The sequence below is a fragment of the Lepisma saccharinum genome, chromosome 22, assembly GCF_977018435.1.
Source record: "Lepisma saccharinum chromosome 22, izLepSacc3.1, whole genome shotgun sequence".
Taxonomy (NCBI): domain Eukaryota; kingdom Metazoa; phylum Arthropoda; class Insecta; order Zygentoma; family Lepismatidae; genus Lepisma; species Lepisma saccharinum.
The window spans coordinates 47,455,904-47,471,867 of record NC_139250.1 but is presented as its reverse complement, the minus strand read 5'-3'; the positions used below and the strand labels follow the sequence as shown (position 1 = coordinate 47,471,867).

Genomic DNA, 15,964 nt, shown 5'->3' with positions numbered 1-15,964 from the left:
GTAACATGAAACAGTGCACGCTAGTTTGAGATACTGGCTATTGTTGTGTTGAATTCCATGAATTGCGACCGTTTTCTTTTAGGCTGTCCATTATTAAGAAGTTTTATTTGCATTGGAGAGGTAGTTTTCAGTGTCTGCATCTCTTATTGAGAAGTAATATTGCCATTAAACCCCATGTATTTCTGCTGCGGAATTTAAAAGTGTCCGTAATTTAGAGGTGTTTGCTATTCAGAGGTGTCCGTTGAGAGAAGTTTTACTGTACTATTAAATAAAAAGGCAGAAATGGCTTACATTTATTATTTAAAGTTAAACATTAACTGGTCAGTCCTTAAGTCATTAGCTTGTTGATGATGCTATGGGGGATAGTCGGAAAAAAATACAGCAGTGTCCACTTCTGCTGTTGTGGTGAAAAGCTTCGCTCCCAGCGCCCCTGAATCAGCTCATCAACTCGTCTGATGCTGTCCTCTCTAGTGGCTGTGGACTGCCGCCCGGGTCTCTTATCATACGTCACACGTTCCCAGCCATCTTGAAATTGCTGACACCATCGCTGCACTATTTGCTTTGACATTTCGTGAAGCCCATACACTTCTACCAGCATGTTATGGATTTCCGTACTGGAAGTTCCACGTGCCCATTCATAAGGAACAATAGCTCACACTTTATCCTTTGTCCACGATTGCAACACACCTCTGTTATCGATGCCTGCTGGCCACACACTTCTCAACTCTTCCTGTCTTCAACACATCAGTATGCTGGCGCCCTCTTCAAGACTCGTGCATCAGACAACAAAAGAATGGTGATGTCTGTGTAACCACAACATATTACCAACCCAAAATCTCTGGAAATACACATACGGGAAACTTTTTTTCCAACAATCCCTTTTAGCAGTTATGAAATCATCCTCACCCTTTGCCGTTTCCTACCTTTGCCTGGGTCGGCTCAGAAGTCAAGCCTCTCCATTATTTCCTGGTCTTCCACCACCCCTCTCTTTCCACGCTATTCCAATCTTGTCCTCTTCTAACACTCCGCTATCTGCTTTTTCCACCGACATCTTGGTGTCCTTCATGATCTTATTCCCACTCCTTGTGCATTGTAAGCTCTTACTGGTAGTCTTTCTGCATCCATCCTCTTCATGTGTCCGAACCATCTCATCTGTGACTGATCTATCCTGTCCTGAAGCTTCATCACACCCACTGTCTGTCGGATCTCCTCATTCCTTATATTATGAAATGCCTATAGGACATCCAGAATGATTCTAAATACAAGCAAAGGGGGAAGACTTGGGACCAGAGTCTGAGGTTCTGTTTATTTAATCTGTTGTCATCTGTATTTCATTACTGTAAAATTGCTCTGATTAGTTTTAAATGTTGAATATTGCATTGTAAATTAACTTTGAATCTTTTATTCTCAGGTACACCCACCAAGCCTACAACTTCTACATCTTTCCCAAACCCCACTGCAGAGCTGCTTCAGATCCTCGATTCCTGAGTCAAAGTTCCAGCCTCGAATTTTTAGCCTCGCAAGGATTTGATTTTAACAAGCTTTTTAAAGAAGGTATGCTTTTTCTTTCCTTAAGGGGATGAAGTACAGTTTCGTACAAGGTGCACATTTATATCCATTCTGTCAAAATGCGCATGAGTAACAACAGTAGGTTGTAGGTTATGAATTTCGCTTCATGTTGCAGTTCTAAATGGATCTCTAAACAAATTATTATGCCAGATAAAGCATATCAAAAATATCATTCATATGTATATATTTCAATCACTCCTACATGTTCACTTTCTGAAATTGCATTTTTTTATTTTATCCCAAATATTGTATTTATAAATTTTAAAATAGACATGCTATGTTTAGAGTACTTGGGCTTCAATGTGGTGATATGGTATAGTGCTTTCTCACCCCACTAAACCTATTGAAAGTTCTCCAAAAGTAAAGTTGTGCTTGGAAAATGACGGTCAAAATCCATTTTCAACATTTATCTTGGAAGCTGTCAGTGTTTAAAAAAAATATCAAATAAAAATTATTTGCCATGAAACCATATACTTGCCCTAATTTCCATAGAATGACTACTTTACATGCAGGGGTGTATTTTCCCATGTTATCTGGTGTAATATTAGTTATACAGGGTGTCCGAATTGAAACACCCTAATTTCAAATGTCTGTAACTCCACATGTATTGATGCATCCAAATGAATTATGAAATTAATGAATATCCATAGTCCCAAAGTTTCTTATTCTTTTACATTAGCAGTTTAATACACTAGACGTTATTTATCGATGTTTTCGGGTAGCAGACTCTTGTGATTGTCAGAAAGTAAGTCTTTGTATTTTGAAAATGTTCTTTCCATTTCACAAGATGGCACTGGACAGTATTTGTTCGTTTCATTTCTTGCGTTGGTATCCTGATCTAATGGAAGCTATTGCTAACTGCTTCTCCAATTCAGCTATCTCAACTTCTCCTAGTATTATTTTCTTTTGAGCAATATCGAAAAGAGATTTAATGGACAATGAAAGAAAGAAAGAAATCTAATCTTTTTCCGTTCAAAATTATCCACGAAATTTTATCATATTTTTAATTTACTGCATTTTCATTCAAATTAACAACACGATCATGGTACAACTGGTACACATGGTACAACTTGAAACACCACTCTTCTAGAGAGAGACATTTCTTGAGGGCAATAGATCAGGGTAACATTAGAGACATTCACAATTCGAAACAATATTGATTTATTAACATGTAATTCGTCAACATTTAGCTGTTAGTATTCTAATCCTAATCTATGTCTAACCCAATCATATCAGTTGAGTTGTATAACAAAAGGGAGCATCTAAGTCTCCAGCAAACACTGAACTTAGTTTGTAACCTCACCTTTGAACTTCCAACATTGTAACAGCTCGGGCAGTGTTTCGACACACACAACATAACTATCTCTCAAATCTTCAGTATTTATAATTTATTGTGGACCTTGCCTAATTACTCAGCCTGTCAATCAGAAGTATGCTCTTTCCAGTTTTGGTGGCTATCTTCGCAAACAGTTCTAATTCTAGGAGGAAGGCCTTGTCAGTCACAGATGCGTAACCTTCTAGGTACATCTGCACGGGATGTTTGTCACACCTAGAGCGGTGACATAATATTATTGACATATGGTGATATCACTTCCTTGACATCAGATGATTGACACTTGATGACTGACACCTGATCATATGATTGACACTACACGATTGACAGCTGGTGATTGACATTATTGTCATATCATGGCTAAGGCCTTGCCTTTGAGTGATATGCTAAGCCACTGCCATCTCCGAGTTTCAGCCTTCACACATGGAGGAAGGTTTCTAATCTTAACTCCCAGTGCTGAGTAACTGGCAAAATTAATTTCTTTTGACTGGCTGTTACTTCCTGCCAAACCAACACCCAAAATTGTAGTATGCATTAAATGCACGTTACAAACTACAGACACACCACAATGGTCTGGATGACCTATAGTGCGGAGATTCAACCTACAAACACTCCGAATGTGAATCCATCACCTTAACTGTCTATTCAAAGGAAATAATGCTGGATTGCTCATTTAACGTGCGGTTCTGGTGGCGATAGAGTTCACACCAAAATAAATGTATTATAGACAGATATTGAACCCGGGCAGCAAACCGTCTGCACTACAAATCTGTGGTTCGCACCTACCGTAACATGGGAGTCGAACAAATGCTATTTGTTGCATGATATTTAATGGAAAATAATTCACAACAACCAGACCACCTGCAACGCTATGAGATGAGTTTTGGAATGTTCTTGACCCAACTAGTGCCCATGACCAGGCAGAAGTAGGCTATTTTTTTAATGCTGACACAAAGAATGGGGAAAATGAAGCACACAATTATTGTACATGAAAATTACACCCAATATATTTTTTTAACAAATTGTGATGCAGGTTATATACGAGATATAATTGTGACAATTTTCCTTATCAAAACCAGCAACCTTTTTATACATCCATAAGAACGGCATTAAATATATCAATAAGTACACAAATCCCACGGATATTATTTCAGTTGTGGTAGGTATGCCATCTTTCTCCTTCTAATTACCTCAAAAATAAAATTAGCACTTCAAATCACTACTACTTTCATGAGGAGAATCACCAAAAATCATGTTTAATTCTCACCAGTATGTTATTTGAATATTTAGCTGTAATCCATCGACAGACATAATCGCAAAAAGGTATAGTATTTTCATGATGTCTAATTTAAGAATAAAGTACGCTCACAGTGCATATCTTCATCATCTGACCATCATTCCCTTAGTTTCCACTGTCTTCTTATTTTGTACTCAAATAACAGAATGATCCTTCACTAGGTTCTACACAGCAGCAGCGTCCAAAAAAATTAATGTAATTTTATAAAAATCGGTGTCTCAGGCCTACGCAGGCAACAAACGTTTTCTGTTACCAAAAATAAAAGCTCTGTTGAGCATGGTAAATTTGCATTTCTGCAAATTTCCATTTAAGCTGCCAAAATCTGCTCTAAATACCTGAAATGTATTACATGTTTAGAGCATACTTGACAATAAATTACTGGCAGTGGTAAATGCATTTTTGCCTTTAGCCTACTGCTGGAGCAATATATTGTTACTTCTTCTCTCCTTCGGCATTTATTGTCACTTCTGAAGCACAAACACACTCATAGATTTATCAAGATGTCACATTAACAGATAATCCTCAAATAACGTGACCCCAGTGTTGTCGCTGGAATTTGGAAATGTGACTCGCATCTGAAAGGTCATTGGTTGGTGAAAGGGTGGGTTTTCTCTATCATCGCAACCAGACCACCTGCAATGCTATGAGATGAGTTTTGGAATGTTCTTGACCCAACTGGTGCCCATGACCAGACAGAAGTAGGCTATTTTTTAATGCTGACACAAAGAACAGGGAAAATGAAGTGCACAAAAAAAAATTAAAACTAACAATTATTGTACATGAAAATTATACCCAATATATGCAAATTATATGCACGTTAAGCTAAAATATGCACTAACGTCCCAAATATGCATTTATATGCACTATAAAACTTTACCAGAGTTATCCACACCAAGTGAAATGGATAAATCCGTTGAGAGCATATAAATTCTCATTAAGGGAAAAAAAACCATGCAAATATGCAAAACTCCGCCCCCTACTAATCATAGTGGGGGGAGAGGGGGGAGGTGGCATGGGTTGTTGACTTATTGTTTACACAAGAGGATATTCTCCTCTTGGTCCACAGCAACAGATGACTCATTGAATAGGTAGGATGTCATTCACTTTTGATTGGCATAGCAACAACTTTACGACCTACAACTAAAAAAGCCATTTCTTGAACGTGGATTATACTGCGCATTATATACGAGATATAATTTTTGTCACTTTTCCCCATCAAAAACCAGGTGCGCATAATACACGCATGCACATTATACATGCGTAAATACGGTAATTCAGAAGGCAGCTTTTTCAAATATGGTGTAAGAAAGCCCTAAATTCAACTAAGATAAAGCTACACATTATGAAATATGTACTTAAAATATTTAATTTATTAATTAATACATGATTGGATTAAAAGTAATTAATTCTTGTGCTAATGTGGTCTTCCCTACCACATTGGAGAAATTTGTAATAGCATGTTTATTATTCTGATTTAATTATACATGTGATACAGGACACACAAAGACATTAAAAGGCAATGTATTCATTGTTAAAAAATGTAATGAAACTTTTCGTAAGTGAATTAGAAATATTAAAAAATCTACATGTATATATATTTTTAGAACAGGTGCCATGGCAAATGGACATCATGTATTTTTCTACCTCTGCATGAACCGGGTGAATCACCTAAAACTTGCACCCCAAATATTTCGTGAACAAAAATAAATATTCAAAAACTACTTTCGTAGATATAAAGGAATGAGAGGGCTCATGAAATTAGTGGACACAATACGTTCAACTACCTAAGGAAGTACGATTTTCAACACAAACTTAGTTTTTTTTTTTTTAAATGGAAACCCAATTGTATTTTTAGCTCATTTGAAAGTATGGAAAAAATCATTAACCCATCCGCTTACCTAGTCGTCGAATCGACGGCCTGACTGGACGTTCGCTTCCCATACCTAGTCGTCGAATCGACGGGTTCCCGATTTTCATCATGTAGTTCCTTTTTCATTCAATAGATGGCAGAGGTTGTATGATCTTTCAAATCTATGACGTGTACGTTTGTGCTGCTAAGTTTTTCATACCATTTCAAGCGTGTTTTGTTCAGTAATTTCTCATGTAAACAAACCTTCATTTGTTACATCTTGCAATCATGTTGCATAAGAATGTTGTAGATGATTCTGCGATTGAAAAGTTGCTTTTCGATAGCGATGAAAAGGAAAATGTGGATTTTGGAAGGGGAGATGAACACGGGGGTTCATTTTATGTTAGTGAAATTGAAGAATGTAGTGAAAGTGAGGAAGAGGTGGCTGTGGCAGGAAAAATATAAAAGGTTGAGGAATGGAAATGGAATGCAACGATGTGTGTGATCAAATTTATTAGGTGAGTTTCTAATTATCTTTCAAGTAAACTGCATATGTGCATACTTATTACTATACTTCCACTTCAATATATAAAATTTTCACGTAAATTGCTTGGATAGTTTAAATAATATTTGACATCTTGTCTTGCTGTGCAACCTTCACGGGATTTCGTGGCAAAAAAATTGGCATTTAAATGGTAAGCGGATGGGTTAAGAATGGTGTTTGTTATATCGAAATACGTCAAGTAATTCTCAAGTATTTGTAACGTGAAGTTGAGAGTGAAGACGCATCTTTTACTATGCTGTTGACATAGGCGTGCATACAGCATGCATGCTTGTGCTGCATTTTTCTACACTCACCTTAGATAAATATCATATTGTCCTTTTCAGAGTTAAAAAAAAAAATATTATTTTCTCAGGAACAGTTCTGACGTACGTACACTAACGTCTGGTTAATCAGTGTGCTTTGTAACAGCCTTGCTTTATTTGATAAATCAATTAGAAAAGAAAAATGTATAAGGCGGAAAGTTTAAAAGTTGAAGACATTAAGATTTGTCATGACCAAACGAGAAGAGCTGATTGTCCCGATGTAATAAAAATTACATCTCCAATAAATGAATGCCAATTAAAAATTAGAAAGATGTTAAAGTACTAACCTTTATGTATGTAACTGATGCCGGAATGTCAAAAATGTATATTTTTTTAATGTACAAATATTTGTTAACTCAGAAAGATGTATCAGAACCTTTCAAATTCTTTGTCAAAACTTACTTATGTACAAGGGTCGTTCAAGGTTGACTGGGACTTTTATTTCTGCAGAGGAAATAGGTAGCAGAAGAAACACCAAACTATGTCAGTTTTTCAAAGTATTCTCTGTGCGCGCCAAGGCACAGTTGCCATCGTTCTGGCAGCTCCCGAATTCCTTTGGCGTAGAAAGAACTTGGTTGTTGTCGTAGCCGCTGGAGGACATCGCTCCGCAGTGGTTCGTCTGTCGTGAATTTCTTCCCTCCCAGATGGTCTTTAAGGGGTGCAAAGAAATGATAATCACTGGGGGCTAAATCCTTACTGTAGGGGGGATGGGGCAGAACTTCCCATTGCATGTCGGCCAGAGTTGTTGTTGTCACATTGGCCGTGTGAGGGCGGGCATTGTCATGGAGAAGAATGACATTTCCAGACAACATCCCAGGTCTTTTCTTGCGAATGGACTTTCGTACAGCACCACTCCACAATGTGGAGTAATACTGGGCATTAATCATGCTCCCTTTGTCCAGAAAATCCACATGGATAACGCCCTTCATGTCCCAGAAGACACTTGCCATGATCTTTCCAGCGGACGGCTGCGTTTTGCTTTTCTTGGGGGGGGGGGGGGGCGGGGAACCTTTATGCCGCCACTCCATGCTGCGTCTTTTGGTCTCTGGGGTTGAATTGTGCAACCACGTTTCATCACACGTGATGATGGATTGCAACAATTCATCACCTTCTGCTCGAAACCGATTCAGAAGCTGTTCACAGACCGTCCTGCGTGTCCACTTCTGATCGAATGTCAGCTGGCGGGGAACCCACCTTGCACAGATTTTGTGGAAGCGTAAGTGGTCGTGAATGATTGTCTCAACACTCCCGACACTGATATTCACCTCGGCAGCAATATCCTGCACTGTTACTTGCCGGTTCTCAAGAATCATTTGCTCAACACGTGCGATATTCACTGGTGTGACTGCAGTCGGGCGAATGTGTCCATGCGCTTCATTTGTCACCAGCTCCCGTCCTTCGCAAAACTGCTCACACCATCCGTATACTCTTGTCCGCGACATCGTTTGTTCACCATACTGTGCTTGCAATCGTCTGAAAATCTCGGCTGGTTTCACTTTCTCCTTCACGAGAAATTTGATTACACACCGCTGCTCCACAGCCACAGACACACTGCTTGCCGCCATGTTCGCTGCAACTGCTGCGCATGCGTGAAATACGTCATGCCGGGTGCTAGTTTCTCGCGAAGGAATACATTACGTCACCTGCACGTTTCATCATGATCCGGCTATTCATCGATTTTTACGTACGAAAATCCCGGTCAACCTTGAACGATCCTTGTATAAACTACACATTTTATTGTAACCCGCAATTTTTCTTAAGCACAATGCATAGTATGCAGAAGAGTGATATGTTTGTAACGACACACAAATGGTGTCAAAAGGGGGATATGTATGTTACAACACATGAATCAACTTGTGAGAAGGTTTGTTTCAAGCGTCAACTTCACATTACAATTACTTGAGAATATCGTGACGTATTTCGATGTAACAAATGCCATTCTTAATGATTTTTTTCGTACTTTAAAATGAGCTAAAAATAAAATGGGGTTTCCATTTTTTAAAAAATCTAAGTTTGTGTTGAAAATCGTACTTCCTTAGGTAGTTAAACGTATTGTGTCCACTAATTTCATGAGCCCTTCTCATACCTTTATATCTACGAAAGCAGTTTTTCAATATTTATTTTTATTTACGAAATATTTGGGGGGCAAGTTTTAGGTGATTCACCCAGTATGTCAGGAACTTTTTCAAGTTTTCTCGGTCACCTTGGCCATAGCACAGTTGGAAATTGTATTTCTCTTTGTTGACCTAAATTCACTTACAATGAAAGAAGGTTCAAAATATTCAGGACCTTTAGTTTTGAACAGTGGCTCAAATGGTTGGTTTTAATTTAATTTAATTTGAGGTTGAATTTAATTGTGTGATGCTTTTTGTTAGGTGATCTCTCATAATTTTCAGTCATTGGAAGCTCACTCATTGCCTGTGCATGTTTTGTCATGACAAGGTTAAAGACCTAGCTAGATTGAATTTATACACTTATCACAATTTTACTGACTTGCATAAAATTGATACATGATTTTTCGTTTCACACAAGGAATTCCATATCTAACTCCAAATGAGGAACAGAAACTCAGGGATATGCTAGAAGAGAAGCAGAAAGCTCGCGAACATGAAGCTAATAATTCATTTAGTGGAGGTGCAGATTCTCCTGCCATTCCCATACCTGAACAATATGCCTCATCCATAGATGATGTGTGGTAAGTACATATTAGCTACAAGATTGATCTGTGTTTATTCTAGCTTTATATGCATAGTAAACCCACTAGTGTCGACAGGCATAGCAGGGAGGCCATTTCATCCATTCTCGTCTACATCATTCATGTGTTCACCATGCCATCACATCATTTATCTCCATCACCGTTGACCTCCCTATAACTAAGGGTCCTACTAGAGGAGACAAACTCGATAAGAAAACCCTATCCCAAGGTGTTTGTTGCACGTGCCGATGGTACAGTGTTGGCTGCAGGGGTAGTTGCAGTCGCGAACGTGGCCACAGGGATTTAGGCTTTGTCCTTGCGTAGCCTTCATTTTTTGGGGGTAGGCCTACCTCGGCATAGAGGGCATGTCGAGGTTACAATTTATGGACCCTCCTTAGAAAATCAATATATTATGGTTTGAAAAACACTTCTAATGGAGAAAAAAAAAAGAAAACATGCGCGACCTGTGAGCGATAAATATGGAACAGACAAGTAACGTCTTGACTGTGCCACGTTATCTTGTGATAAGCTTACTTGATACGACAGAAATTAAAGATGGTTCTAATAACACCAAGAAAACTGGAGCTGCTACATTGAAGGACCTGTCACAGTTTCTTTTTAAGAAGCAGCTGCAACGTCCCCCGGTTGTACACCAGTCATCACAAAGTTAGTCCGCTACTCCTTTAGTCGGGAACATGAGAATCTGCAAATCATCAGGGCTTGCTGGGTAGAAAAGAAACACAACACTGTTTTCAAAGTTAAAACGCAGTTTTATAAACGCGTATATTTCATAATCACTTACCAGTACAACACTAGAACATTCACTACTAACGTTGGTATATTCCTTCACATAAAGCGAAAGTCAAAGAACATAATTAATTGTTTACTTTCAACTTATCGGCAAGAAGAAAACTCGGAAAACCAAAAACTATACTTCAATTCTCTCCGTTTCCAAGTTCTTATTATTCCTCACCTTCCATTGTTTTTCAAACTCAGTCTGTCGTCAGGTGAGAAACATTCAGGTTAGTTCACTTCCTCGGCTGAGATTAGAAAGTGACGTCAACACGAACAGATTTTGACGTATTTATAAACATATATAAAAGTTCCAACTACAACTGTATCAGTCTAACTATAATTATCTGTGACAACTTGCACATTATTTGAAATAACAAACATTTTAAAAATCTTAACTTCTTATAAATATAAAATCTTAAACTCTCAGGTTCGTTACAATTGCCCCTCGTCTGGGGAAAATTTTTGAAGAAATTGTAATTTACAAGTTCTGAAAAAATTTTGAAACTTTAAATATAGAAATTATCTTGACACTAAGTCAACTTCACCAAACAATGCTTGTCTGTGTTCTTGAGAACAATTAAAGATCCTAAGATTGTCAAAATTTACTCGATCGATCGGGTTCTTGGACTTGGGATGTAACAGTAGGGTAGTATTGCTTCGAATATCTGTTGCAATGTAGGGACCAATATATACCTCAAACAACTTAGCGATGGTTTTATTTTTCCTAGAACTTAGTTTGTGATTTCTTACGAGCACCAAATCTCCTTCTTTTAGCTGAAGAGCATTGCACTTGACTTTGAATTTTCTCGTATCACTTTTCGAGCGTTCCCTTTTCCTTGCCATAAACATCTTTCTATCCCAGTTAGTTAAATGAGGATCATCGTCGTTATCAGGCCAATAAAAGTGGTCCAATATTTCATTGGGCACAGGGCGATTGAAAAATAGTTCTGAAGGAGCATACCCAGTAGTGTCCGAAACAGAATTGTTCAGTAACCAGGCAATTTCTGATAAATATTTCGACCAACTTTGATGTTCGTGATGACAAAATAACCTGAGCAGTCGAACAATCTCCTGATTCATACGTTCTATAGTATTACTACTAGGGTGATAGGCCGTAGTGAATAAATACTTAACACCCTTTTTGTCCAAATATTCTTTCCACAGCGCAGAAGTGAATTGTGTACCTCGATCCGATAAGATTGCCTTGACTTTAGGAAAATGGGTGAAGTACCCTTTCTCCATCACATTGATTATTTCTCTGGCGGTGCCACGCCTCAGTGGGTAAACGGAGACGAACTTTGTTCCTAAATCTACCAAGGATAGAATGTATTGGAATCCTTGGGACATGGGCAATTTACCGATCAGGTCTATTGATAGTAGTTCGTGAGGACTCTTTTGATTAATATGTAACTTATCTTTGATGATTCCTAACTTGTCCATTTTAGTCTTGGCACATACGGGGCAATCCCTAGTGTGCTTAACAACATCCTGTTTCATTTTTGGCCAAAAGTATCTACTTTTTATTCTCTTTAGGGTTTTTGCTACCCCGAAATGTCCTAGTTCGTCGTGATTTTCCCGAAGCACTTTTTCTTTGAACTTTATAGGGACACACAATTTCCAAGTAAATTCTTCACCGGAGGTTTTTCGGAATAAGAGACTTCCATAAACCTGATACACGTTTTTCACCTTAGTTTCAGTCGGAGAGTCTTCAGTTTCTGGCTGATTCAAAAGCTTTATTATGCTCTGGCAAAAAACATCATCTTCTTGTGCTTCAGCCCAATTTGTTATGTCCTCCATTTCTCCTCTTTCTTGCCATATATAATTTACATGAAAATAGTTAGCTTCTTCATTCCCTTTGCTTTCATCGATGGGATAGCGACTGAGAACATCTGGTACCACGTTATCCTTTCCTTGGATGTATTTAATTTCAAAAGAGTAAGACTGCAATTTTAGAGACCATCTTGTAAGCCTGCAATTCCAATTTTTAGAATTTTGAAGCCACATTAATCCACGATGATCTGTGTATATTTTAAAATGCCTTCCTCTCAAATATATTTCAAATTTGTTGATACCAAAAAGAATAGCCAAACATTCCAATTCGGGAATCGAATAGTGTCTCTCATTTTCTTTTAATTTTCTGCTAGCGTACTGCACGACAGTTTTCTCATCGCCTTGTTCTTGAAATAAGATACAACCTAGACCTTTGGTAGAGGCGTCACATTGAATACAAAATTCTCTGTTTAGATCAGGCTGAGCTAGGGCTGGAGTATTAGTTAACTCAATTTTCAGCTGGTCAAAAACAGTTTCTTGATCCTGGCCCCAGTTCCATTTAGCAGACTTTGAGAGCAATCTTAATAAAGGCTCTGTTTTGATGGAAAAGTCTTTTATAAACTTGCGCCTCCAATTTGCTAAACCTAAAAATTTTCGAACATCCTTCTTACACTTAGGTTGTGGGAATTTTAAAATTGCTTCATTCTTTTTTGGATCAACTCTAACATGGTCTCCAGAAATCAAGTGTCCTAGATACACTAGTTCTCCCTTAACAAAATTACACTTCCTAAGTTTCACTTTAAGACCTACGTCTTTCAGTCTTTGAAGTACTTCTTGTATGTGCTGAATGTGAGTGTTAAAATCCGCATCGAAAATCAACAGGTCGTCGATATAAACTGTTAAGAAATGCTCTGTTTCTGGCCCAAACACTCGATGCATTACGTATACAAAAGTGGACACAGCATTTGACAAACCAAAAGGCATTTTCAAAAATTCGTACTGTCTGCCTTTATATGAGAACGCTGTGTATTTGCGGCAGTCTGGTTTTAAAGGAATCTGTAAATAACCAGAGGCAAGATCCAGACTTGTAAAGTACCGCGATCCTTTAAACTTCTGAAGAGACTCGTCAATTGGCGGAACCGAACTTTTAGGTATTAACATGATGGAGTTTAGCAGTCTGAAATCTATGCATGGTCTGACACTCCCATCTGGCTTGTCTACAACCAATAGAGAATTTAAGTAAGGAGATACTGACGGTTGAATGATATTCCAGGCCTTCCATAAGTCTAATTCCTTTTCCAGAGCAGCCCTTTTTGAAAGTGGCACGGGGTATGGTGGGCGATGGACTGGTTCGGTGCTTGTTAAGAGTATTTCACACTCAGCGCTCTCCATTGTTCCGGGCTTCTCAGAGAATACCTTAAAATAACGAGTCAGCACGTTTATTAGCTCCTGCTTCTGGGAATCATTTAAAATATTAATAGTTTCAACCTTCTCTCTGAGGTCCGCGGTTTTATACATCCACTTCTCATCCTCATCCTGGACCTTTTGGATGTACCGCACTATTTCTATATCTACAGGATTCCCTTCTTCTTGATCAGGAGTTCTACCGAACAACAAAGTAACTGAATTCTTCCTGAAACTTATTTCTGCTTCGTGCTGTCTTAGAAAAGGCATACCTAGAAGAAGATCCGTACGAAAACCTTTTAAGATGAATACTTCTGTGCTAAAATTCATGCCACCAATTTCCAGTTCTACCCGTCTACTTCCGAACACTCTCTTCTTATGACTTCCGGAAAAATCTACCAGTCTTATGTCAGAAACTTTTTGCATTTGAATGCCTGGTATCAGATTAATTAACTGGGTCCAGATCTCGTAACTTAATATTGAACATTCACTTCCAGTATCAATAATGCAAGTCACCGGGATGTCCATTAATTTTGCAGGAACTGCAGGAGATTTGTACTTAGTTTTTGATGTTCGAGCTGATTTTAATTGGCTTTGTAAATTAATTTCTTCCATTTCTGTTAACTGAAAATTTACATGTAATTCTTGTATGGGACGCTCCTCAGAGGCTCCTTGCCTAAACGGAAGCGAAACACATAGACAAGGTCCTAGTTTGTTTGACATGATTGGGATCGCTGGTTTTGCAGAAACTCTCTAGTAGTCTCCACTGCTTCTTCCTGCTCTGAGGCAACGTCATGTCTTGGTGAGAAGGAACTACAATTGTCACCTCTACGTGGTGGAGAGTACCGTCTGGGCGAAGTAGGACTACGTTGTTCTTGGTAACGCCATCCGTCTGGAGAATTAAGCTCTTGTTCTGGACGAGGTCTGTAGAAATTTCTCTGTCTTTGGTTTTGATCTCGGTTGAAACCTCTCCTGCCTAATCCTCTGTTGAATCTTCGAGGTCGTGAGAAATTTCCTCCTCGACTCTCTGAATCCATCTGGATATTCCGGATCTTAAAACTTTTATTCCCTGCAGCATCTTTATTCTTAGAGACTTCTTTATTCTTCCAGGCATCAGGGTCATCATAAATATCGAAGTCCTTCAAGAAATGTGTCAATTCATCCACACTTCGTGGAGCGTGCGCCAGACAAAGATTCCGAATGCGATACGGCAACTGTCCAATGATCAAATTAAGAACTTCGCTCTCATTAAAATTGTCAGCTAGGTTTCTGTACGCTGCGTAGACACTCCAGGCAAAACTTTCTAAGTTGTCGTGGACCAGGCGAGAATACCTTCGGTTCCTCACAGCCGCTAGTTGTCTTTGTTTTGCCTTTTCTGATGCAAATTCATCCTTAAAGCGTGCGCAGAAATCAGCATAATTCACAAAGTTGTCAATATTACCAGCTAACCAATGCTCAGCCTTGCCGGTGAAAACCCGAGGTAATAATTCCAATCTATAGTGCTCTGGCACTTGCATTAAGTCGAAACTGACATTTAATTCACGCAGATATCTTTCGGCAGATTGAGCTTCGATATCGCCTTTAAACTTAGGAATGTTCGCGATATCAGCCATTCTGGGCATCTTAAACTCTGTTCTTCGTCGAGGAGAAAAACCGTCATTACTATCCTTTTCTCTAGGCCTCTTGCATCTATCAGAAGTTGTGGTATTACCGGGGAAGAAAGGGTTTGGAAGTACAACTGGAGGTTCATAGGAAGTAGCTTCTGGGTTCAGTCCTCGGATTGGATCAGGCAGTATATCGGAAGAGGTTACTGGTCGAATCTGTAAATTATGGATCTTTTCCTGCAGTTCACTGACCCTACTTATAATTGTAACTGTCTGTTCCTGAATTTCTTGGCGAAGAGATACTTCCATCTTTTTAGCCTTCTCATGGAGAAAATTAACCTTTTCTCCAGCTTCTTTTATTTCAACTTTCTGTTCTTGCACTATATTTTCTATGAGTTCTGTTCATTCACCAAAGGTTTTTAGTGCTACATTAATAGACTCTACAGAACTCTTTAATTCTTGAACTCTCTCTGGAGGGTCACATTCAGATTCTCTTCCAGACTGGACAATTTCAAGGCAGGTTTCCATATTCTTCTTCAATTGATCCTGTTCCTTCTCTATCCGTCCTTGCCGAACTGTTAAGAACTCTAGCTGCTCTTCCACAATTTCCTTTACCCTTTCGTCCACCTTTTCAGTGACTTTACTACTAAGCTTTTCTATCTCTCCTCTGATGCTCTGTACCTGTTCAAGTTTATGTTGAGAGAATAGAGCCTGTAGCTCTGACCTTAGTTTTATATCTTCCTGTATCCTCCTTTCTTCCTGGTTTTCAATCAATGCACGG

The 15,964-nt window shown here is 38.7% G+C and overlaps 1 protein-coding gene across 2 annotated transcripts in view; it reads left to right on the top strand.

Annotated features, from left to right (window-relative positions):
• The window catches only part of LOC146005019 (poly(A)-specific ribonuclease PARN-like), a 213,550-nt gene that overhangs the window by 33,513 nt on the left and 164,073 nt on the right, over positions 1 to 15,964 (top strand). For both annotated transcript variants that reach the window (XM_083144149.1, XM_083144148.1), the window contains exons 3-4: positions 1,412 to 1,554; positions 9,448 to 9,610. In XM_083144149.1, coding sequence (XP_083000275.1) covers positions 1,412 to 1,554; positions 9,448 to 9,610 — 306 coding nt within the window. The remainder of the gene's footprint in view (positions 1 to 1,411; positions 1,555 to 9,447; positions 9,611 to 15,964) is intronic.